The 26795-nt window shown below is 45.5% G+C and overlaps 1 protein-coding gene across 4 annotated transcripts in view; it reads right to left on the bottom strand.

The window, feature by feature from the left end:
• THADA (THADA armadillo repeat containing) overlaps nt 1–26795 on the bottom strand; it is a 2999906-nt gene that overhangs the window by 2339822 nt on the left and 633289 nt on the right. For all 4 annotated transcript variants that reach the window (XM_069608464.1, XM_069608463.1, XM_069608465.1 and 1 more), the window contains exon 14: nt 7712–7840. In XM_069608464.1, coding sequence (XP_069464565.1) covers nt 7712–7840 — 129 coding nt within the window. The remainder of the gene's footprint in view (nt 1–7711; nt 7841–26795) is intronic.

The raw sequence follows: 26795 nt of genomic DNA, 5'->3' as shown, positions 1-26795 counted from the left end.
CTTCTTGAATTGCCCAAAACCAGAGCTGCATTGCCTCTCTGCACAGTGGAAGTGATCCCACTCCTCCTCTTTTGTTGAGGTAGTACATGGCCACTGTGTTGTCCGTCATTATCAGGACATTATTTCCCTGTACTGATGGCAGGAAAGCTTTCAGCGCTAGTCTGATCGCTCTCAGCTCCAATAGGTTGATGTGTATTCTGGACTCTGATGGAGACCAACGACCGCTGATGGTCAAGTCGTTGGCATGGGCTCCCCACCTGGTGAGTGAGGTGTCCGTGACTACTGTTAGCTCTGGCCATGGTTGCCAAAACAGTTCTCCTTTCAAAATGTACTCTCGATAAGCCCACCATTGAAGGCCTCGGGCTACCTTGTCCGGAATCCGAAGGAGATCTGTCATTTTTCCTGAGAACTGCGACCACTGGGTTTTTAGTGCCCACTCGAGAGATCTCATTCTCAGGCGAGCCTCTGGAACAAGGAAGATGCAGGATGCCATGAGGCCTAGCAACCTCAAAAAGTCGAAGGCTGGGAGATGTTGGGCATTTTGAAACTTGGTGTCCATCTGCAGAATATCTTGAGCCCTCACCTCTGGTGGCAAGGCTTTTCCCAGAGAAGTGTCCAGGACCGCTCCGATGAACTGGAGTCTCTGTGATGGTATCATCTGTGACTTCTTTAAATTGAGGGAGAAGCCCAGTTTGTGAAGGAAGTGGCAGACATAATCTAGCTGGATCTGAGCTTGTTCCGAAGATACAGCCCTGATCAGCTAATCGTCTAGGTTGGGGTAGACGTGAATCCCTCCCCTCCTTAGACTTGCAGCCACTACCGACATAAACTTGGTGAAGAGCCTCGGGGCGGAGGTCAGCCCAAATGGCAGAACTTGAAATTGATAATGAGAGCCGCCAATTGCGAACCTCAGGTATTTCCTGTGTTTGAGATGGATTGGCACATGGAAATAAGCATCCTGGAGGTCCAGAGATACCAGCCAGTCCTGGAGCTGGAGGGCCTGAAGGATCTGAGCGAGAGTTACCATCTTGAACTTGTCCTTCCTGAGGAACTTGTTCAATTCTCATAAGTCCAAGATAGGTCTCAGTCCTCCGTCTTTCTTCGGTATGAGAAAGTAGGGGGGAGTACCAGCCCTTGTTCCTCTCCGCTACAGGTACCGGTTCTATGGCACCTTTCTCTAGCAATTTCCTGCAAGAGGAGCGGATCTGGAACTTTCAGAGAGCTGTTCCCCGGTGGGCAGTAACCTTGGGCAACTGTCTCCAATGCCCAAGCATCTGACGTAATAGCCTGCCATTCCGTCAGATGTTGAGTTAACCTGCCCCCTACTGGTGTCTTGTGAGGAGAGTCCTCAGAGCGGTTTGGAGGTGGCTGATGCAGATGCTGAGGGTAAAGAGGCACCGGCGGCTGCTGCTGCTGCTGCGGCTTTTGTATTTTTAACCCGTCCACCTCGGGTGAATCTTTTCGGACCCCTTTGAACCGGCTGTCCTCTACCTCTTCCCAATGCGGAATAGAAGTGAAAGGACTTACCTCTCCAAGAGGTTCCTGGGGGGCGATATGGTGTCTGACGGATTGCAGCTCCCAGGGATTTTGCTGCTGCCTTTGATGTTTGTAGCTTTTCTAAACTGTCATCCGCCTTCTTACCAAACAAAGAAGAGCTGTCAAAGGGCATATTCAAGAGTCTGCTTTGCGCATCTGGAGCAAAACCAGACTTTCGCAACCAAGCAAATCTCCGGGTTGTTGTACTTGCCGCCATGGCCCTGCTGATGCTGTCAGCAGAATCGATGCCAGTTTGAAGGGATTCACACATTGCGTCTTTACCATCCTTAATGATGTTTAGAAACGCTTCCCTTTCTTCTCCCTCCGGGAGGCAGTCAGCCGCTGATGAATCACACTCCCAAAGTGTGTGGCTGAACCTTGCGAGCGTACAAGTAGCATTGATGGATTTCAACGCCATGCTACATGCAGAAATTACTTTTTTAGCCATAGAGTCATATCTCTTGTCATCCCTGTCCTGTAGAACAGTAGGGTAAGCCGATTTACTACCTGATGAAGTTGCTGCCTGAACAACCATACTCTCCGGAGTTGGGTGTCTGGATAAATATTCAGGGTCAGCAGTAGACACCCTATATTTGGCTGATAATTTTTTGTTAACCGCCGGGATAACCTCAGGGGTTTCCCAATTTGCCAATATTTTCCTTTGTAATGCCGCATGAAATGGCACCACAGGATCCTCCTGTGGACCTTTAACCAAAATGTCTGTGAGGTCGTCTTGCTGAAGAGCAGGTGAGGGTGTAGACCACCCCATAAACTCTATTACCCTTGCCATCAAGGTTCTATAAGGGGTTTCAGCATGTTCCCCTGGGTCTGGTTTGGCAAATTCCACTTCTGGGGAAGTGTCCAACCCACTTGCTTCATGTAAGGATTTTTGGAGGTCTTTTAACCTACCTTCCTCAGAGGTAAATTCCTCTGGTACAGGAATTACAGATCCCTGCAACTCAAAAGGTCTTTCCTGATCCGAATTCTCCCCTTCTTCATAAATAGATAAGGCTCTGGAATGATCTGATCTAGGAAATGGTATAAATCCCATTTCCAGAGCAGATGGGGCCAAATTTGTCATAATTGGCTGAGAAAACGTCAACGTCGTCGACGCGGACGTTAAAGGCTTCGAAGCCATCAAAAAAGGCATCGCGAAAGTTGGTAGAGGCCTCGAGGAACTCGAGAGTATCGGAATCCTACTCGAGGTTGTCGATGACATTCTCGTGATCGAGGCCCTGGGTATGGCCACTGGCTGTGAGGTGGCCGTGGGTTTGTCCTTTCTCGGCGTCGAAGACTCCAAACTCCACCTACCCCGCACACTTCCATATGTCTCTGTAGATAGATGACATCGCTCCCTCTGGAAATACTGAGATGAGTAAGAGTATGGTTGACTTAGGGAAGGCACACTCAGAAACTAGGACGAAGAAGAACACCGACAACCCAGTAGAGAGTGGCAGCATCAACACTGAGGTGAGGAGGAGGCATGGAGCAATGCAGAATACCCAGCGGAATCAACATGGACAGACTAGACAACCTAAACCAACTGAATTGCAGCAAACATTAAAAACGGAAGAAGGACTTTGTTTTCTGCGAAGCCCGCCCTGGGGAAAGCAGGAGATTCGAAGGCGAGATGAGAAGGGAGGCCAGGAGAGCACAAACCAAGACGTTTCCCCGCAGGTAGAGGCGTCTCGGGAAGGTCTTCTGTGGACGGAATTGGCAAACAAGCAGAATCCCTGTGCAGCCAGCCGGTCGTGGACGCTGGTGCAAGCGCTCAAAGGGAGACACGCAACCCGAGGACAGAGGAACGCTGCAGTGGCACTGCAGCCACAGTAGAAGTCAGAAGAAGTCCAAGCGGGAGGTTGGAGAGACTCACAGACAACCATAGACCCACAAACACAAGTAGTATCCTTCCACAGTGCATGCATTAACGCAGCAGCAATGCTACAGTTTTCCCTCTCTCCTGCTCTCACTTATCCCATCCCCTTTTCTTTCAGAGCCAGAGCACATATAACAAAAGTCAAACATCCAGGAACTTGTAAAGTATCATTTGGACTCAGAAGTGACCAGGTCTTATCTGAATCGCAACCATGGATAAACAACTGCACAGCCCTGATACCAGAATCATACTGGCAGCAAACAGCAGAACTGCACCATACTTTGTCTACAACGGTTACTTATCTCCTCCACAGGAGCAACATTTCAAGTGGGTCTTCTGTCTTCCAGCAGAACTGTCACTGCCCAACTGGTGACCAAGGTTTCTGCTGCTCTTTGAAATTGTGAAATAGAACAGTTTTCTCAGCCAGCAGTCAAAATCAACAGTGCTGGTTTAACTGTGACCACAGACTTATGGGATTAGGTTCCTACTATAACATAGTAGCCAGGTTCAATGTGCTCCATAAAGGGAGGATGCCGTGCAACATGGTTTTGAAAACAAGGTCAGGCCACCACATACCCCTATCACTCCGAGGAGGACAAGTGAGTAATAATAACACTGCATGAAGCACTACATAAACATACATTATTATTATTATTGGGTCTTTACTCAACATTGCAGGGTACTGCAGCATCAGGACTAGATCTCGCTCAACCAGCTAGATTCCAATCTGTCATCCTCTTCATTCCTACGAGAGACTAACTCCTAGATGAGCGTCTATGGATACCTAGGCATATCTGGGGTACTGACTTCCAGACTTGGTGCCCAAGTTATCCAAGTGACATTAACCCCCGACAGTTACACTAACTGACAAGGGAACAACATTTTAACACTGAAAAAACTTTTACAAATAGTTTGCTTACATATACAAAAGAAAAGTACTATTTTTCACAACTTCATTGTTGGGACATTCCTTTAGTGACTATTGAATACATTATACTGTAACTTTAACTGCCATGCTCGCCACCAAAGAGTTGCCCTTGACTGCCTGCCCTGCCATCACTAGAACTAGGTGAGCAAAGGAAAGCTTACTGCAAGCCTTGTTGCCTCACTGTGGGTCAATTCTTTCAACCATACACAGGGCAGAAAGCTGCTGTCTTAACACTACAGACTGATGGTTAAAAAACAAGTGTGAAAGGCAAGAATGTGATGAGACAGGTGCCACAAAGTCCTGTCTGTGAGCCCCCTCTTCCGTTTGCATCATCTGCCAGCCAGTTAATTCTTGGGATCAGTCGGCCTGCCAGTGAAGATAGGTGCTTGCAAAGGGAAAAGTAAAGTGGGCCAGCGAATGGAAGTGGAACCTATGATCCTTCTCAGCAGTGAACCAAAGACTCCAAGATGCCAGTGACACGTCCAATCCTCTCTTAAATGGCGTAGCTAGCTGGGCAAGAATTCTGTGAGCCTTGGAGATCAGGTGGCATTTCACTGAAATTCAACTGGGACACAGGAAATGACAAGTTGGGAATCAGGTCACCAAGACAACATTGGTGAGACGGTCTCAAGTCGGGGGGTGATTCCAAAATGAGACATAGCTTAATCCAACAGGCCATATAGTCTGCCAATGCGGCGAGTGGTGGGGCAAGGTGGAATCATTTCCACAGGCTGACTTTTATGATGGGAACAAAAGGATCCTAAGCAACCTCAGACAGACGAAAGACATACAGAACAAGTAAAATATGTATAAATTAGTTCAATATCTTTATTGTAAACAGAGGATACAATGTTGGGTAATGCCTAAGGTGTGAATAGTTTCTGCAACATAACAGGATGGCCTGCTGCTAAATGTGTGTAGGGGTCGGGACCGGAACTAAATGAAGGTGTGACCAAACCCAGTCTTGTTTTCTGTGAGGGATCAGGAATGAGACGCAGACACAGGGTATTCATGGCTTTGGCCGTAGACTTTTAATTAAAAACAAAAAATGGATTCGAAATGCCTTTCTGTCCATGTGCCATGAAGTATTTACATACCTAAAGCAAAACTAAAGGGTCTGTCCTTTGTCAAGATGTCCAAAGCAAAATGTCCTTTGTCCAAAGTACTATTCTGACCCTCACATTCTAAAACATAACTCTAAGGTGAAAAGGGCAATGTCTTTGGCCTTGAAAAGTGTTCAAATGTTCAAAAAGGAAAAAGCTTAACTTCAACATATACGTTCCAAAAGTTTGCAACTCCAAGGGGGAGAGTCTATCTCTCAAATCAAACACAACTGAAATACACAATAACTTGGCTGGTAGTCTGAACCTTGATAGAATACCTTGCAAGCTCTTCTGCCCGGTTCCTTTCCCTCGTTGATATGTTTCAACACAATCTATGATGCAAAATAACATTCACAAAGTTTAAGATTACTTCCTGATATAGTCTCTTACATTTATTCTGCTCTATTTCTTTAAGCAATATTTCATCTTTTGTTCCTTCTTCCGTTTACTTCTGTTTGGCTTCAATACCATTTTCAAAGTGCCCCGGTGTCCCCACTTACCTTAGATGGACTCACCAGTTCTCTGTGGCAGAGGTTGCTTCTCCCGCCGCAGACCTGCAGAAACTCCTTGGCGTCCTGCTTCTTTTCTGTCGGTTTGCCGTCCATGCCTCACGGCTTCTGAGCTTCCCACAGCTCTCGCTCGCCCGTTCTGCGTTCTCCTGGGCATAAGCGGCACGGGAGTTGCTTTCAGATGCAACCAAACGCCAGCAGGCCGCCCTTCTCCTTATGGTGTTCATGTGCCGCACGATTCTCTGAAGCCAGTTTCCCTCAGATTCTCCTATTAGCCGGTCAGCCCCCTGGACCTTACATCCTGCCGGTGGTCCCTCGGCCGGCACCAAGAGGACAAGGCTTCCCCGGCCAGTGTCCTCCGGTCAGCTCGCTCAGCGGTTTAAATGTCCCACCATCCGTCATATGCTTACAACAACTACAGCGTGTCTTGCATTCCTGGTCTTCCTTGATCCTCATTACTTGGCTCGGCTTCCTCGTTGCAGTATCTTGATTGTTACGAAAAGAAACTCAGTTCTTAGTTTTAAATGTTAAGTAAGGTCTTGAGGGTTGTATGTAGAAATTAAAAAAGTATTCTTAGTAGGCTTGGAAGGTAAGTTCGCTTTTGAATAACTTGAAGGAAATGGATACAGAGTTCCTCAGGGAGTGATCTTCACTATTCCCTGCCTCTTCCTTCTCTCGGTTGCTAGTACATTCTCCCTAATGGGAGTTTGGGGATTAGACACATTACAAAGAGGGAGAATGGGAGTAACACTATGCCATTAATGCATGTGGAATGGAAGGGGTATACTCAAAAAGAAAACTGGGATACCATATCTGGTCTGATGATGTCAAAACACTCCCCTGTGGTAGTCTCCCCCCATGTGGTCCTCTCTCATACAGCCACCCCAGGAACAGGTAGCGACTGCTGTCTCTTGGCCACACGGGGAGAAGCCACCCCCAGGAAAGGAGTGATGACACCATCAGATTCATCACAGTTCCTTCCCCACACATTCAAACTATATGAAACAACATGTCTAGAGGACCTAGGTGAGGGTGCGTAGGGTGCTAGAACAGAAAACCATGTGCAAGGTGTTTGGGGAGGAGAATTAATAAGTACACACAGCTATTCTAAAGTTCATATTGTCTACCCCTGGTTCCTAATATGGCCCCCAGAGTACATGAGCCTTACAAAGTTTAAATATACTTTATATGCATATGTTTTGGGGGTGGCAGTGGCACACCTTATCTTGATTTAAGTCTTTCTTAAAACAGCTAGAAGTTGTTGCATGCTGTTGTTCCTTGTGGAAGATATTTTACATAAGAGAAGCGCAAAGACACTCAGACTGGAGGGCTCCTCAATGACATCTGTTTTTCCCGTGACACTTTTCTTCACAACACTATTTGCCCGTCGTCACCATCAATAAAGTTGCATCATCGTGCTATCTTTACTTATTTACATGATTGGGAGCACGGTACAAGTAATGACAAATGTAAACATTTGTTTTGAGGACAATGTTTGAGGACACTGTGGTCCAGATGAAAGCCTGGAGCAGTTTGGACTTGGACTGTATTTTTCCCCCATTTTGATCGCTGACCACATTCGGATGTCGGAATAAACCGGTCCTTACAGTATTCTAACTAGCATGTAAAACGGGATCTACATTGGAGGTCATACTGGTAACATGCTCTCTTTTTAATGCTATAATCCTACAGACCTTTAAGCTATCTATTGCGGTACTGAACATGTAACCAGCTTTTCATTGCATCCGTTTTTCCTTACCTTGTAGTATTTCAAGGCCATGGAAGGATTCCAGTTAACAGTTTCTGCATCACTAATAGGTTGCAACTTGTTCTTACTTTGTTCCATTTTATATAACACCTGTGAACTTTCTTGAATCCTACAAAACAACTGCATCAAGCAGCAAAATTACAAAAGGTTAAAAATACAAACTATCACATATCAATCAATTTCAAAGTCAAGTGTGTGTGACATTAATCAATGTACTCGTAGAAATAAACAAAATCATTCCTACAATGAGTACACTTCTTAAGTCCTTTAACATTAACATTGATTTACTTTAAAATAAAATCTTTTTATTAAGATATCATAACGTATCAGGTTGAATCACAAACAGTTACAGAGGAAATGAAAAGAAAATACATGTTCTGCAATGTTAAACTGGTGCATCTTAGAGCTGGTGAAATCCACTCCTTTCAACCAAAATTTCCCTACCACCAAATCATACACAAATGATACATGAACCATCTGCCCAACAATACAAACAACTCCAATATCAAAATCTCCTTTGAGACAAGAACGCACAACTTCCAGGTCACAGGTTTTGTCATAGTAAAGACATCTAGATCAAAAGCCATTTCACCTTTAAGGACACCCTATGAATCCAGTCCACAGAATACCCACCTATAAGAAAAACTATTTCAAAATATGTAATCACAGTGAACACAGGAACATTCCATTCGCTCATGAGAAGTAGTCCAACCATGGTGTGCAGACATTCTTAAACATCACCCAATTCTAAATGCACCCAAAGACCAACAAACCGGAAAATCAGAGCTCCAACCACTTCTGGAATCAACACATTAACTGAAGCCATATGTGGAAATATTGAATCCATCCTAAAAGCTGTAGTGACGGACACACAAAGCTTTGCGCAGAAAGCAACTTTTCTCAGGAAGATTCAGGAAATAGAGCGTTTATCATTGAATGGCTTCCGGGTTAAGTTGGATGTCACTTCATTTGATTCCAACATTCCACATGAAGATTCCAGCAAAATGTAAGTTGCATGTTCATACTTCACAAAAACTATTTCTGCTTCAATGGAAGAATCCACCTACAAAAGAAACGGAGCATGGGCACACAAATGGCACCTCAGTATGCCAACCCCTTCATGGAAGACCACAAACAAGATTGTTACAACAACCATCCCATAAACCACTAAGATACTTGCAATATATTGAAGACATTTGCTTGATTTAGACAGAAGGTGAAGATTCTCTTAGCCAATTACATAAATCACTAAATTGGTTCCACCATTTAGCATTCCACCATACTGCATTAAGCTCACCATGGAATTTTCCAACAACAGCATTCACCTCAGTAGCAGAGGCAGCATTTGGTGCTAATGGGTGTGGTCGGATGGGTGGATAATCGAGTGCAGGTGGAAGGCTCGGGGGCGCTCTGAGCACCAGGGGAGAGCATGGGGAGGTGACAAGGACTTCTCCCCTGCCCCCGCTCTCCCACCTGGCTCTGCCACACCTCTGGATATCAGATTCTCTGATGGAATGGACAGCCAACTAGAGACAGCTGTATACAACAAATCCCTAGGCAAGAACAAACGCCTACATAGAACACATTTCCATCAAAGCCACACAAACAGTCTATTGTTTACAGCCAAGCCATCTGGTACTACTCTATAAGTGCCAACAGAGAAAGATAATGGGCACTCAACTCACCACATTCCGTACTTCATTCTTGCAAAAGGATAACTCAGCCAGACAAATGACAGGGAATTTTGATTACGCATTGAAAATACCCAGAGACAACTTGCTATAAGACAGAGACGGCAGCACTACAAAAAAATAACCTATGTTGTCTCTTAGCACTCAGCACAAGCACAACTGAACAGAATGTTGACATATTTTCAAGAAACCCCCTTAAGTGCATACAAGCAACCAAGAAATCTACCGCGGTCCCAATGCATTTCCACTGGATTAAGAACACACCTGTACAATGTTAAGAGATGCATAACAAGCCAGCATACCGGCACTGAATCGCACATAACCCAACAGGACTAAAATAATGCAGATACACAAGACATACAACTTCAAATCATCCCTTGCTGTATATCTCATTCAATGCAAGAACTGTTTGCAAGGGAAGTCTGTTGGCAAGACATGCCAGGAACTTCCTGAAAAAATGAATGTTCACATACACACCAATTCGAACCACAAAGAAGAAACACCAGTGGGTCGCCATTTTACACAGAACGGGCACACACTACAGGATATGTCCATGATGGTATTGAAAGGTGTTCTCTCAAATTCCACACACAGAAGAACAAGGGAGCTCAAGTACCTAAAGATTCCCAAACTAAACAAGAGGTCTGAACATACTGTGAGAAACCTGAAGGTGTCTCACCCGCTAGTCACCGGGGATCTGTCATCCAGGTGGCCAGTACACAGCCATCGCTTTTTAATCCAGTTCATGGGGGTGGACCAGCGCGGGAGGATCACCTGAATGAGGGGTCTTCAGGGAGTGGAAGTGGGAAAGTGAAGGGTGAGACGCGGTATCCCCTTCCTTATGACACCTTTTCCCCATCCTACCAGGTAGGATACCGGGGAACTCAACCCCCTGCCCCACTTTCCCGATAGCGACAACAAACTAACTAGCACTGGGTACAAAAAGCCGTGAACAAGGGTCTTACTGCCATCCCTCCTTCATGAATGTGGTCACTAATATTTGGTGAAGAAATACTGGCTCTGGTAATTGCAAAGATTGTGCGCAAGGATAGAGCAGGTTTAATAACCCTTTGGCACACAACACTGAAATTAAGAAGGCTTTTCTGGTTTAATACAAGGACAATAGGGATCCTTTGGCAGTCGCTAGCTCTGATGCATGCAAGTCCTTTGATATAGATGACTGGCAATATATGCATATGGTGTTGAAGGAGTCGGGTATCTCAAGTAGATGGGTCGCTGTTAGTAGGGAAGACAACAAAAGATTTAATTATGAGTGGTTCTAAGCAGGAGTGTCCCCTGTCGCAACTGGGATTTTTATTGATCATGGAGACATGTGTGGGGTGTTTTCTTAAGAGATTTAGCAAGGCTGTTGTGATGAATCTGATGATGTCATCACTCTTTTCCCAGAAGTAGCCTCCCACATGTGGCCAGGGGACATCAGCCACTACCTTATCCTGACCCTGGGGGCGGCTATATGAGGGAGGAGAACATAGGGGGAGTTGACCCTCAAAGGGATGATATGACATCACCGGATGAAACATGGTGTCCCCCTTTTCCTTTTAGAGATACCCCTTCGATTCCGATGCCTTAATGGCATATTGTCATGACTCCCTTCAACCACCCATGGAAGCTCCTAAGAATACCTAACAATGTTCTATACATATGTAACCAAGAACTGACTACCATTTCCATGCAGGTGAAAGTACTGCGACGTGAAAGCTGAATGGAGTAATGAGGATCTAAAGGCGAGAAGCACAAGATGCGCTCTTAGTGGTTGCGAGCGCATAATAGGTCCCGGGACATTTAAAAACCCCAACCAGCTGACAGGATGGAGACGTTGCCTGGTGAAGCCTCATCCTCTCGGTGCTGACCGAGGGACTACTGTGCTGCAAGGAAGACCGTGAAGCCAACCAGCTCAAGGTGAAGGCCAGAGAAAGAATACGGTAGGAGCCGGTCTGCCGGATAGCAGCCAAGAGAAGTAGAGAGGAAGACTTCCTGGTGCTCCCGGGAACTGGAGAGCATTATCCACGCCACTCGTACATGGAGAAGCACACAGCAGGGAGGCAGGAGCCGCGAAGGACGAGGGAGCCGTCAAGTGAAGTCGGTAAACCTAGGAAGTGGGGTTGGGACGCCGAAGAGCCACTTCATGTTAACCACGGGGGAACCAAAGTGTGCCACAGAAAGCCAGTGAGTCCTCAGGAGAGAAGCCAGGACACTGGGGGGCTTCAGCAACCTTGCCAAAGATGCCACTTAAAGCCAGTGAGTACTCAGGAGGGAATCTGGAACACTGGGGCACTTTGCAACCATATCAAGGACAAATAAAGATAAAGGAACCACATAAAAGGGACTTTGAGACCAAATGTTTAAAAAGGGGAAATAAAGGCATGAATGGAAGATATATACAGGTTTGCAAGTGTGTCAAGTAAAACACATGCAGAAAGCCCTAGCTGGAGGGCATACCAGGCAAAGTCAAGTTGGCAAGTGTTTAAAACGATTCACACAAGGAAGTCCTGGTAGCAAAAGACACCAGGCAATGTCAAGATTGTGAGAAAAGGTTACATTGAAGTGGAGAAGAAACCTGGCAGGGGAGTATACCAGGCATCCTATGAAATTGGGACTAACAGCCAAGTTGTTTTATATACAAGTTTTGTTTGTTGATCAGAGAATTCCAAAGATGACTCATACCCTTAGGAGTTTAAAGTATCTTGAAGAAATAAATCTGGGGAAGGGAGCAAACCCCTGGAGCTGTGAACTTTATCCATTTGGAACTTTCGTGTTGGAGTTACGCCTTTCCTTTTGAACATTTGTGCACTTTCAAGGCCAAAGACATTACCCTCTTCACTTTTTACTTTAAAATGTGAGGGCCAAAATAGTATTTTGGGGAAACTGGACATTTTTGCTTTGGACATCTTGGCAACGGACAGAGGTATGTTAGTTTTGGTTGAGGTAGGGAAACAACCCTAGAATAGCGAAAGTGAGGCATTTTCCAACCCCCCATTTTTTAAAATAAAAGTTTATAGCCAAAACTATGAGCTCTCTGTGTCTGTGTCCCATTCTTGGCTCCTCACACTGTCTTGAAGCAAACAGTTATTTCACAATACATCTTTTTATGTGGATTACAGTCATATTTATGCCAGGGATCCAATTGTAACGGGCCATTAAATCGACTTTGGTAAGTTAGTGCTTTATTCTCTACTAGTGTTGAATGTGGTCACACTAAATTCTCTGCAGAATGGAATAGAAACACTTGTATAGAGACACGTTATAAATGCCACATCATATCATCTCATCATACCTCTGTAAGGATTTTATTACCATGGATCTAATGCAAGTATGGCCAGTGACGTGGGAGTATCAACCTAATGAAATCAGGATGTGCAAAGCCTTGGCTGGCTCAGTGTAATAGGACACCATTGTCATGATTATCATGGCCACACGTTTTCTATTTCAAGTGGTTTTTGGTGATCACAGATTGTGTTGAGGTTGTGTAGTAATTAACTCCTAGATTACCACTTGCCTGTATGAAAATGCTTTATGTACTAGGAGGGAGAGGGCTACCAGTGTTGAGGGCCTATTACAGATCTGCTATAGTATGGCATGCAGTCTTATGAGATTCTCTTGAAAAGTCAGTTCCATGTCACATTTTTGATTTAGAACTCAATACATCCTAGATATCTCCAAGGGATGCCAACATAAGGTAAGGGTAAAGACGGCAGCTCTCATTGGCAACAATTTGTTTTGTTCGCAAATGAAGGGTTACAGCTGAAGGAAACAGGTTGATGTTCATCGCGTGAGTCCAGTCATGAATGAGGCTGTCAGGCATGGTTCAGATGGGAACAAATGTGCTGAGGATCTTAGGTGGGCGGGTAGTATTGGCCAGCTTTACCTGGAGGACAGATTTATGCAATACCAAGAATTTAAGGTAGTAAACCTGCTGAATAAGGTACATTTATCATAATGTGCCAGTATAGCAGGAAGGTCAGTCACATGTGTCTGGGGATTCTGCTAAAGACCAACAGAGCATTGGTGAACATAGCCAAGGGACAAAATGAGCACTTGCCACTAACTACTAATAATCAATTGCTGATGAGTACAAAAATGTCTGCTATCTCTATATACAGAATGGAGGTGGCGAGTTACGTTTTATGGTTGGCTAGAAGCTTGCAACTTGAATTTGTTCCTCCTAATATAGCCAGCAGACAAGTGGGTGCCTGGAGCAGGGGAGTATCTGAGTTTTACAAAGTAGGCTCTTCAAACCCAGATCGTCCCTGATTAAAGTGCAGGGGAAGGAACAAGTTACTCACCTGTAACTATTGTCACTCACCTGTAACTATTGTTTTCCAGCATAGGTCTGGCATGGATTCACATGCTCATGAATATTCCCCGTCAGGCTGGGAATCATCAGTAAAAGAAAAAATAGTTTCACTTTCACTTACAAACTGTATTTCTCCTTTAAACCAATCACTGTCCTCTGGGTCATAATGCCCACATCCAATGCCAGTGCTCTCCCTAAGCCCTTCCTCTGGCAGCCATCTTCGGATTTGGTAAGCACGTAAAGCGTAAAGTGGCATCATGACCAAGAAGAGCCACAGAGGGGACGGAGGGAGGGTCCGCATGTGAATCCATGCCAGACCCATGCTGGAGAACAATAGTTACAAGCAAGTAATTTGTTCCTTCTCCAGCATGGGGTCTGGCACGGATTCACATGCTCATGAATAACAAACACATAGCAGTACAACATTAAACAACCACAGGAGGTGGCAAGGCTCAACAGAAGCAATTACCTCTTACCTCTGGAAAAGACTCACTCAAGCGAACAGGTTGCGTAGCATTGCCTAGCCGACTCTTGACTCCTCCGTGGAATCCCTACCGACGCAGAAGAACTACGTGAAGGTGTGAGTGGACCTCCACGTAGCAGCCCTGCAGATGTCCAGCAGTGTCAAACCACACAGGGACGCTGTTGTCGCAGCGATCGCTCTGGTGGAGCGGGCTCTCGGACGGCCAGGCAGCGGTCGGTTCCCTAAATGATGACAGTGCGTGATGCAGACAGAGAGCCACCCTGAAATGGAAGCCTTGGACAAAGCCCTTAGAACCAAAGTTCACTAACAGTTGTGAAGTCTTCCAAAAACTCTTTGTGCGAGTCATGTAGAACTTCAGGGCACGAGCAACTTCCAGCGAGTGCAAGGCCCTTTCATCCGGAAAAAATGGGTAACACCAAAGGCTCGTTGAGGTGGAATTACGACTGAACCTTCGGCATAAAAGAGGGGTGCATCTGCAGCACCACCCTTGTTTCGTGGAAAGTCAGGTATGGCTGTTAGCAGGATAGGGCCTGGATCTCACCTACCCTCCTGGCAGAAGTGATGGCCACAAGGAAGCCGTTTTCCACAAGTAGAACTTTAGAGGGGCTTGATGCATAGGCTCGAAGGCCCCCCCCCCATGAGCCTCATCAGCACCACTGAGTTCCCACATCGGGGCAGGAACCTTCACCGGCAGGAAAGATCGAAACAGTCCTTTGAGGAACTCCTTGACGAGTGAGACCAAAGTTAAGAACTTCCTGGAGACCTGGTGTAACAGAAGATAGCCGCCAGATGCACCTTGATAGAGGCATTCGCAAGTCAGGCCATGGCCAAGGATAGCAATTATGGAAGAATCTGCAGTTCCGTGACCCTCAGAGGGGTAATCTTCTGAGACAGGCACCACTTAGAGAAACGCTTCCACTTGTGACCATAGCACTTCAAAGTCGAGGAAGCCCTGGCCTCGGCAAGAACCTCCCTATAGTCCGCAGGCAACTCATATCCTCCAAACCCTGGGGCTGCAGGAGCCAACCCCTCAGGTTGAGCAATCCTGGGTCGTGGTAAAGGATTGCGCCTCCTCTAGTGAGAAGATCCGGAACCACTGGCAGCTTGACCGGAGGCGACACTGACAAGCTGAGAAGGTCCGGTACAAAATCTGCCTCGGCCTTTTCCGGGGCGATGAGTATCATCCTGCACTGGCACTATCTAAGTGTGGTGATGACTCGTAGCAGGAGAGGCAACAGAGGAAACATGCTCAGAAACAGGCCTTCCCACGAGAAGGAGAACGCGTTCCCCAGGCTCCTTGGTTGGTCGAATCTGCTGGCAAAGATCTGGCATTTGGAGTTCTGGGCCGTCACAAACAGATAGATCTGGGGCCTGCCCCAATTGACGAAGATGCGGTCCACCTAGTCCTGCGGAAGTTCCCACTCGTGGCAGGAGTGCAATTCCCTGCTGAGGGAGTCTGCGATGGTGTTCTTGACTCCGCCAGGTGAAGAGGAACGAGGAACATCTTTTGTCCGACGGCCCAGTGCCACAAGTCCTGCACTTCTTTGGGGAGTGCTGGGGATCAAGTGCCCCCCTGCTTCCTGATGTAGAACATGGTGTTGTCCGTGAAGATCCTCACCACCTTGCCCTTCAGAGATGGAAGGAATGACTTGAGGACCCAGAAAACTGCCTGTTGCTCTAGGATATTGATATGGAGATGCTTCTCCTCCGGCGACCACAGGCCTCTGGCGGGCAAACGTCTGGTGTGGGCTCACCAGCCTTCCAGGGAAGAGTCCATGGTGGTCTCCTGGTATGGGGTGTTTTGAAACCCTGTGCCTCAGGCGATGTTGGAGTGGATGCCACACCACCTTATCGCCCGACGGAACTCCTCGCCGAGCGGGACCTTGTTCGCAAAGCTTCCGGAAACCTCTATCCAGCGAGCATCCATTAACTCCTGAAGAGGTAGCATCTGTAACCTCGAGAGCCGAATAAGGTAGATGCACGACGACCTCATGCCGATCAACGGCTTGATGATTTGCACCGTGGAGGTCTTTATTGACAACAGTCGCTGCACCTTCTCCCGATTGCCCGCTACTCTCTCCTCCGAGGGTGACGTCAGGCAGGATACCGTATTGAGTCTGACTCCTAGGAACAGCGCGTTCTGCGATGGGGTCAAGCAGGACTTTGGATAGTTGATGGAGAATCCCAGATCTGTCAGCAGCTGGACGTTCGTCTCCATGTGTCCAACAGCCAACACTTGTCGATGCATGGGTATACGTATATACCCCGTAGACACAGATGGGCCGCCACCGGAGCCTGGCACTTTGTGAACCCCTTGGGGGCTGACTTCAAGCCGAAAGGAAGAGCCTTGAACTGGTATTGCTGTCCCTGCACCACGAAGCGTAGAAACTTTGTGTTTCTTGTGAATGGAGACGTGGAAGTAGGCGTCCTCCAGGTCCAGCGATGTCAAGAAGTCTCCTTTTACTGTTGGCCGAGCACGTGCTGCAACGTGACCATCCTGAACTGAACTTTTGGGACTTGAGGTACATGTTTTGACGTTGCAGGTCTAGAATGGGCCTCCAGCCCCCAGTCTTCTTATTGAATGAAAAGTAATTGGAATAGACTCCGGAGCCCCGGAGTAGCTGGGGAACTAGCTCTATCGCCCCTTTTCACAGCATGGCCTGCACCTTCTCCAAGAGTTGAGGGATGTGCTGCTCCTGCTGGGCCACCAGAGGGATCCACGGACACCTGCGATGAAGCTCCAGGGTATGTCCTTAGGCAACAGTGTCCAGCTCCCATCTGTTGGTGGTGATCTTTTCTCACTCGCTGACGTACCAAGTCAGTGGGCCTCCCAGCGGGGTGCACGGGTGGGGGCCGGATGCCCTGGCCGGTTCAGGCTTGCTTCGGCGCAGGCGTCCTGGTTTGCAGGCGGCGGTGGCAGCAGTGCTGTACTCCTCCACCATAAGCCTGGGAACGGCTCTGTAGGCTTCCTGAGTTATGGATCTGGAAGGCTGACTGTACGATGAGGAAAAACCTTTTGATGAACTGCTCGACTTCCCACTGGAGGAGCGAAAAGAAGAGCAGTGCTGCTGGATTGTGTCCAGAAAACAGTCTCTGCATCCGCTTTAATAGCCTGTAGGGACTCATTGACAACCTTCCCAAAAAGGTCATCTCCATCGAAAGGCATGTCCAGTACCTTCCCCCTGGCCCTCCTGGTGGAAATTCGTGGCCTTCATCCAGCCTTGGTGACGAAGGCAGACACCGTTTACCCTGTGTCAACAATGTCCAGCACCACTGTGATGGTGTGATCCGACGCTACCTCCCCTGCCTGGAAGAGAGCGATTGCCTCCATCCTCTTGTCGTCAGGTAGGAATTCCAAAATCTGACCCAGCTTGTACCACAGCTCCCTGTCGTACCTGGCTAGGATCGCCAGTCCATTGGCTGCCTTTATGGTGGACGCCGCAGTGTAGATCACCTTTCTTCCCATGGTGTCCATCTTCTTCCCCTCGTTGTCCGGAGGGACTGAAGACAACGAGGACGGGTTAGCCGACCATTTCCTTGTGGCTGTTGAAACCACAGAATCCGGCAATGGTTGCAACCTCAGGCATTTGGGTGCGGATTCCGGCACCTGCTCTGCATTTTCCAGCCTATCCCGTTTGGCCACAGCCAAATAACTGTTCTTCAGGGCCAGGTCCTCCTCCTCAACGTCATCCAGAAGGGGCACCGCCATGATTGTCTTCCTCTTGGCCTCGCGCATCTGGTACAAGAAACCCTCCTTCTTGGTTTCTTCGGGCACAAGCTGGAATACCTCAGAGGCTCTGGTGATCATGGAATGACCCCACCTCATCCGGTGGGGACGACCTAGCCTGCAGAGACCCGCCACCTGCTGTGACGATATCATCGTCGTCCAACGTCGTCGTATCCGTCCCCGCGTCTGGGCCTTCTGGGAGAGCGAGTGCCTGACGTGGATGTGGAGGCTGAAATTGGGGCATCAGATGGCAGCTGATCGGAGGTCTGGGGAACCATTGGAACCGGGCCCTCTGGCATCCTCTTCTGGATCTCTGACACCTGTGCTGCCTGCGCTGTCATCGCTGTCGTCTTCCTCCTCAACCACGTCCTCGTGTACTGTGTGTAAGGACTCCAGATCACTGTCATCCTTGGACGAAACCTCTATGGTTTGGGCCACGACCTGGGACTGATCCCCCCCGAACCTCCCTTTCCACCCTGAGAAGTCGGAACCGGCATCCTCTTCTCCGGCATGCCAGCAGACTTTGCCAAAGTCACTGTAGCGGTTTCACGCCTCGGGGGCAGGGATACTTTCTGCGCTGCAGGGATTACCTTCACAGGGTCAGCCTCCTTAGCATTCTTGAGAGATGCCACCACCAACTCTATTGTCACAAACTCTTCTCCTGTGCCGACTGGGCCTTCCTGGGCAGTTTGGCCTTCTCCTCTGTCCGCAGCTTCTCTGGCTTCTCCCGCAGTTTACATAGGTTGGACGATTTCCTTTTCGAGGAGGAGCTCGATTTCGGTCTGGCAATGGAAGCTGAGGGTGATGTTGATCACGCCCCGTCCATCACGGGACCCGCTTGCGCGGTGACCCCGGTGGACCCGGACTTGCGGTTCTTGGCCTTGTATTGGGCCCCCACGGATGAGGCGCCCTCAAACGACTTAAAAGGCTGCTCCTCGGACCGGCCATCCTGGGTGAGGCATGACCCTGATCGGAGCACGGGGCAGAGGCTTTGGCGTTCAGCCACGCCACCAGTCTACTGTGCCTATCCTTTGTCGTCTTCTTGGAGAAACTGAGGCATATCTCGCATTCTCCTTCCTTGTGGTGTGGATGCAGACAGTAGATGCATTGCAGGTGTTAATCTTCAAAAAACACATTCAGTAGCCCGCTCTTGATGCAGGACTTGAATAGGGATCTATCTTCCCCTCAGTCATGGTCAGAGGGCACGAAGTAGGCCCAACAGCCTTCTGGAAACTTCGACGATCTTGAGGGGCGCCGAAATTCACGACAATGGATCCCCCCCCCTGTCGGCTCTTTTGGATCAAAAATAGAACCTTTTTCCATCTAAAAACATGACAAACGTAGAAGTAGCTCGCAGAGCAAACTCGAGGACTTCCAGCACGGAAGCGTGCAGTAAAAATCGGTTTCCCAGCAGGGCGACGTGGATGCGAATCCGTGCCAGACCCCATGCTGGAGAAGTGGAAGAAAAAAAATGTTGGGGGCCTAGTGAACAGACATGGAGTGGGGTAGGGTGTGTGCACACACTCAAAAGCTCTCATAGAAAAGTTGGCTAAATTTCATCCATTATAAATGCATCAAAAGGGCCTCCATCACTACAACTCTCCTTCAGAAAATGCAAAGGAATACTGCTGCCTGAAAACCTGCTCTCACTTAGCTGAAAACGAACGTTCATCTAATCTGCATTTTGCATTTTGCAGAAACTGCGAGCCATCCAGGTGCTTTTGCTCGCGTGAGGTCGCTTCCTGGAGGAGGCGGGACCCGGCCAGCACACGTGACTCATCACGTGACCTTACCAGCTACAAAGCACAGAGCCAACCAGCCGAGCGGCGAATACTGCTGCCTGAAAACCTGCTCTCACTTAGCTGAAAACGAACGTTCATCTAATCTGCATTTTGCATTTTGCAGAAACTGCGAGCCATCCAGGTGCTTTTGCTCGCGTGAGGTCGCTTCCTGGAGGAGGCGGGACCCGGCCAGCACACGTGACTCATCACGTGACCTTACCAGCTACAAAGCACAGAGCCAACCACCCTTGCGGCGTTAAGCCCGGCGGGGTCAAGGGCGCTGGCTGTTGTGCGGCTGTTGCGCGAGTGCGCCGCATTCTAACATCGGAACTGAGACGGAACCTGTTTAACCTAGCATCATATGAGGTGGTAGTGAGGTAAGGTCCCACACCATATGATCTAATTACTATAATACACCCAAGACCCTACGTGAAACTGCGGGATATTACTTCCTTTGATCACGTTAGGATCGCAAAACAGGTTTCGCAACAAAAAACACATCTTTGATCCCCGATAAGATATATTCAAGATATTATCAAGATATAAAAATCCTTAGCAGCAAGCGCCTCTGTTCGTAGAAAGTCTCTAAACTTTTTAAGTTCTATGAAATATTCTTTGGTACACTCTGCTTGAACTCCACTTTGACAAACAATATACACACTACGGATTGTCTATCAACTAAACAATAAGTTGAATGAGACTACGCAGTACAAAAGAAATGGAAGGGGCAGGGGATGGATCTTATCTAAACCAAAACGACGTAGCAAGCACACCAACTATTCAACATGCTCAGGAGAATGTAAATTTAAACACCCCGTTGCAAATCCAAGCACTGGTACATGCTGAAGGAAACCACAGCACACCAGTAAAAAGTCCAACAGAGAAAAATCTACATGTCACTATAATGCAAAATTGGAAGCGGGGATTGGAATACACCATCACAACAAAAAGGATGCAAAGTAAAATAGAAAACTTTTTTGGGAAAAAGCGACATAAAAGCCATAGTGACATTGAAGGCGAATCACTCATTCTTTGGGAAGACCCAAGGAACCCACAAACCCCCACGTCTAGCACAGAAATACACACGATATCAACAAATCTGGAAAAAGAAGGACCCGTATGCCAGGAGGAGGATAAAGTGCCTTCTCCAATCCCAGAAAGCTCACAGCTAACAACAAATGTCACACAGCTTGTTCAGGGACAAAGGAAAACGGACACAAAAAATGAGGAGAAAGCACAAACAAACGTAAATGCAGATACACTGAAAGCCCTGAATTTTGTTCTTAACTCATTGGTCTCAGTCTTTGAGATGTTAAAAGGAGAGGTTCAATCGCAAAATGGGACATTGTTAGAAATAACAAAAGAAATTACACTCTGCGATTCCACTCTAGTGGGTTTGGGGAATGCTATCAATACAAAATTAAGCACCCAAATTCAGGCCTTAAACCTCGAGACTATAAAGCAAGGACTCGATATCGCATCCATCCAGCAATCAATGAAGGAAACAAATGAAACTGGAAAACAAAACAATAAACTGCTACAAGAGGTTCTATTAACTTTGAAAGGACACTCGTTCCCAACCCAAAAAGAAAAAACTCCACAAAAAACTCAGGAATACTCACTTGATGATTCACCACTTTCAGAATCCATAATGGAAGAATTTCTAAGACTTGCAACGGTACTAGAGGAAGACGCAGACGTTGGAAAAAACCCGCAAAAAAAAGAAGGATTAGAAAATCAAAAAAGCATTCAAACGGGACAAATGCAAGAATGGCAAGAACTAGGAGAACAAACATCAAGAGGGAGAAGAAAAAGAAGGAATCGCCTTGCAAAGAGAGAGAGATCCAAATCCACACAACCAAGAGGAAAAAGGAAACAAAATAAAGGAATAAACCATAATAGAAACAGAAAAGAGAAAGGAAACGCACAAGAACAAATGCGATCAACTAGGTACAGTGAAGAACAAGAAAGCATTCTAGAAGATCCTAAAAGCCCCTTACAACGGCTCAAAAAAAATAAAAAAACAAATATGGAAAAGGGGAATCAGAAATGTAGAATCGAAGTTTCTGCAAAAACCAAAACGATTGAAGAAAAACAATTGGATGACATAGCCTTAATAACAAAAGCAAGTATTGGTTTGCAAACAGAGGAGGAGATAGGGCAAAAAGACAACCTAAAAAAGAAAATCACAGAGGATGAAAAGGAATGTAAACAGCAATTAAACCTGGAGAAATTACCAGTAAAAAATAACTTAGATACACAACACCAAAAAGAGACTATAACAAAAGCAGTCAAATGGGCTCCTATCTTCATTAAAAAAAACCTCCAGCCTGGAAAAAATAAAGCTGTTAGCAAAACTACTGCTATAGATCAATATGAAAATATAAAAATTGCCCCAATTTTCTTATCAAAGAAGCAAGTGGCCATCAAGGATCCTAGATCAAATCTTCCTAAGTCATCGGCCTCAACAAATATGATGGGAAAAAACATACCCGAAGGAAATGATATTAAAATTCAAAATGGAGAAGGAAAATTTGTTAGGCTTGACATTCTTACACATCACAAGGAAAATAAAATAGGGTCCCAATACTCCTCGGTAACATGTGATCAACCATTCCAAAATACAACGTTGGAAAACAAAATCCATAGGGTATGGTTGAGACTACGATCAAATCAGGGACGCCACAAAGCTTTGAATCGGGGAGTGATTTTAGATATAATACAAAAAACTGCAAATCTTCACTCCTTCAAATCTAAAGACATCGAGAGCGTGAAATTCCCACTGTCAACTGATCCATTTTTGGTTGAACTCCTCTTGTCCTCTAAGAATGCAAAAAATGATATTCTACAAAACTCAGTTGAACTAGAATCCTACGGGCTAGAGGTCTCATGCAGTGACAGGGAAAGCAATGTTATGAGTAAACAATACAACCCAATACAATCAACCAAAGGAAAAATACCCCAAAATGAGGCGATTCCTACAAAGAAAGGAAATTCAGAAAAAGATTTCAAAGAAAAAGACAATACTCTTTTGCTCCTCCCAGAAATACTGACAGAAGTATTACAGAAACTGGGCCTAGGCACACAGCGTCTTTAGAAGGAACAATATAAATATTTTTAGTTGGAATACAAGGGGCTCAAGTGTCATTAGACGCAAAGAAACACGATCATATCTATTTAGCCAGGGAGATGTAGTTCTATTGCAAGAAACCTGGCTGGTAAACCCACTAAATATTGAAGGATACACAGTCTACTGTTTATCAGCTGCGCAAAAACCACTAGGACGTCCCTCAGGAGGACTATTGATAGCACTAAAAAATTTAATTTTTAAAAATGTCACAGAAATATGGAAAAATCCCCAGGGTATCCAAGCATGTAGAGCCGAAGTAAAACTACAAGAAACTATTACAACTTGGGTCTTTGTAAACATTTACTGGAACCCTGCAACATCGAAACTAAATTACTTCTTAGAAAACTTAGCAGCACTATTCGAACTACTAAAAACAACCTTAGCCGCTTGTAAAATCGTGATGCAGGAGATTTTAATGCAAACTGCCTACATCCCCAAAAAGGAGGCTTAGATCGAATGTCTCAAGGGAAAATCAGTCAGGGGAAAAAGTGGCAGGAATTTATGGAAGAATGGGATCTTCATATGGTAATGTGCACACTAGAAGGCGACCAAGAACCATACACAACCTGGAGAAGAGGGAATACATCCTCCGCCATAGACTATATTTTCGTTTCAAAAACCCTACATGCTTTGCCTTCTACTCTAAAAATAAAACAGGAGTTAGGCAGTGATCATAGTAGATTGGAGCTGTCATTTGAAAATATTATAATAACGGAGGCTGAAAGAGAACTTCAGCTGCTAGAAGGTAAAAAAGGAAAACTCAGAGTTACAAAATATAAAGATGGGGGAATCAAACTAAATGGAAAACTTAAAGGGCTCCCCGAACATTTTTGGAAAACGCAATGTGACCCAGAACGATTTACCAATTTTCTATGGACAACTCTAACGCCCAAATATTCAGTGGGAGAAACCAAACAGAAACATCTTCATGCCTTCGATGAACTCACACAAAGAAAAAAAAGAGAGCATAGAAAAGCTCTAAGAGATATAAAAAGAGCAGGATACTCATTTGGAAAAATGAAAATGGAGATAAGAAATCAAAAAGCAAATTATAAATCATGGTCAATTTCGCACAAAGCCCATCGGATGCAAACAGATGGCGAGCATATACTTAGCACCCTTAGAGAGAGAAACAGCAAGAACTTCTGGGAAATATTGAACAAATTCGAAGGGGACCAGACACAATCATTATGTAATCTAGTGTCAGAAGATAATTGGGAGAGATATCTGACAGAAACATTCAAGAGTAAAATCAACTGCGAATTCAAAAACAAAACAGATATCCACTGGCAACTAAACTTTAAGGAGGAGGATATACTCGAAATCATAGTCAACTCATCGACATCTAAAGCTTCGGGACTAAATGGCCTGACTTACCAGGCATTGAGAAATGAACCAGTGCTGTGGTCAAAACTTTTATCCACTCTCTTCAAGGAAATACTAAAACAACGAACATTCCCAGCTTCTTGGAAAACGGCTCTCATAGTACCCTTTTTTAAAACTGGGGATCGGAGAATAGCAAGTAACTACAGACCAATAGCACTGCTAGACATTGAAAGTAAAATCTTCATGAAACTTCTACTGAATCACATCATGAAATGGGTTGAAGAGTCCAATATTTTATCACGCTATCAAACAGGATTCCGCAAAGGCCACTCAACATCCATTAATGGACTGATCCTAAATATCCTAAACGAACAAAAAAGAGGGGGAAAAAAACAAATAATGTATGGAGCTTGGATAGACCTTTCCAAAGCATTTGATCAGGTAGAACGAGTACTACTTTGGGAAAAACTCCGAAAATGGGGAATGCCAGCACCACTATTATCAATTCTAGTGGAGCTATATAAAGATACTAATTTGAGAATACGGCTTGATGAAATGGGACATCTCTCAAGACTGGTTGAAGTGAATAGAGGGGTAAGACAAGGCTGCCTGGGAGCACCCCTGTTCTTCAATCTGTTCTTGGCAGACATGGGCCCTTTTTTGCAATCATCTGCTTTGTTAAGCCCAATGTTAAATGGGAGGAAGATCTGTTGGCTTGCATATGCAGACGATATAGTTCTCCTCGACAGAACACCGATCGGTTTACAGCATCAACTTGATAAAATGAATGAATATGTGGAACTAAATAAATTGACAGTTAACCCAGCCAAATCAAACATTTTGATCTTTAAACATCCACTATCAAAAACGAAATGCAGAAACTGGAACATGGGAGGAGAACAGATAAGAACCGTTGAAACCATAAAATACCTGGGATATAACATTCATGCTCATCCAGCAATATACAAAGCAGAAAACGAAATCAGGGCGAAAGTCAAACAATTCACATCACAAATGATCAAACTAAACTATACATTTTGCAAGTTCTCCATTCTCCCATTGGTGAAGTTCTATTTAGCCAAAGTGGTACCAGTCATCCTATATGGCTTAGAGGCAAAGCCGGATCTCTGGTTTACAAACTGGGACAATTTTGAGGGCCATCAATGGAAAAAAAGCTCTGGGCCGCCCAGATTGTGCATCTTTAAAAAGTCTGAGATTTGAATTAGGTCTAAAATCACTGAACTGTATGGCAGAGTGGAAGCTCATCTCATTATATCGAGAAATAATAACGAGTAAAGGCTCGACAATGTATGGAGATCTTAGACATGAAGCTCTACAAAAGAGATCAACCATCCTCGCCTCATTGGAAGAGAAAACGATGGAAAGACTGGATGCAGTAGATCTAAATGAAGAGATCTTGGCCCTAAATCCACTTAAAGTAAAAAAAAGACTGGAACAATGGGATTGGATTAAAACGGTAGAAAAAGTAAGAGAAGACCCAACACAAAACACCTTCTTGAAAGGAGAAAAGAAACTTGGGTGTCTCTCCCGATATCTCCTGAAGTATCCCAATAGGAAACTGCGTTCAGACGTCCTTAGAATGAGACTGAACCTTGTCCATTGTGGTGCTGTTCTAGTGAAACGCAACCAAGGAGACATGGCAAAAAAACTATGCTCAGTCTGTGAAAACCCTGCCAAACAAACACTAAGACATGTACTAATGGATTGTGAAGGCACATGGCCACTATGATTTAGACTTTTTAGAGATCTCGTGCGGAGGGAGGAAGACATAATTACAGACCTCCTCTGGGAGAGAATCATCTCGGGCACCAACGCTGCATTGATGTTTGCAGCAACCCAGGTCATAATAGAAAGTGGCCTGACAATCTAATAGAAAGTAAAGTATTTGTAAATTTTGGAACCAGCAAAAGTTAGGAACATTTAGGAGGGTTGGTGGATAACAATGAAATACACTTGCAAATTTTATAATTTTATTATTTTGTAAAGGCTTGTGCCAAAACAAATAATAAAAAATAAATAAAAAAAAAATGCAAAGGAACAGGGCTCCAGTCTGAGAAACTGTGGCCATGATTCAGCCACTTTCATTCATATGTGGTGGTGGGGAATGAGGGGGGTGGAAGGGAGTGTTGAGATATGAATTTTCTGTGTGTTGGTAAAAAAGCTAGTTTGCCTCTTGTTAGGCAGAAACCTGTGCAGTTCCCTCTGGGACCACTGCAAAAGATTTAGGACTACAGGTGTTTGGCAGTAAACCCACTTGGTAGCAGTCTGTACCATACAGATTCACTTGGTAGCTGTAGCTGAGCAGTCAGACTTCCCTCAAGAAGAGTTAGGCAGTATACAGAGTATTCACAATAGGTCAAAAGAACACAATAGAACAAGTAAACACTGACCAGAGCTTGGTGTAAAAGAGATATAATTATTTATTTAAAACCACATCTAGAAAAACACCCAGGCACTAATAGTAAGCAATCCAAAAACACGGTCACTAAAAGATATACACTCCCTTAAAAGAATTTTAGACAAGTCTTAAGTAAATCCCCACTTATTTTCAGACAGCGGTGAGCGCTTATCGTAGATGGCACTCCAATAATTCGTTTTAA

The sequence above is a fragment of the Ambystoma mexicanum genome, chromosome 4q (genome assembly GCF_040938575.1).
Source record: "Ambystoma mexicanum isolate Mex_15411 chromosome 4q, UKY_AmexF1_1, whole genome shotgun sequence".
In the NCBI taxonomy this organism is placed as follows: Eukaryota; Metazoa; Chordata; class Amphibia; order Caudata; family Ambystomatidae; genus Ambystoma; species Ambystoma mexicanum.
The sequence above is the reverse complement of the archived record's forward strand: the minus strand, read 5'-3'. Positions and strand labels throughout refer to the sequence as shown.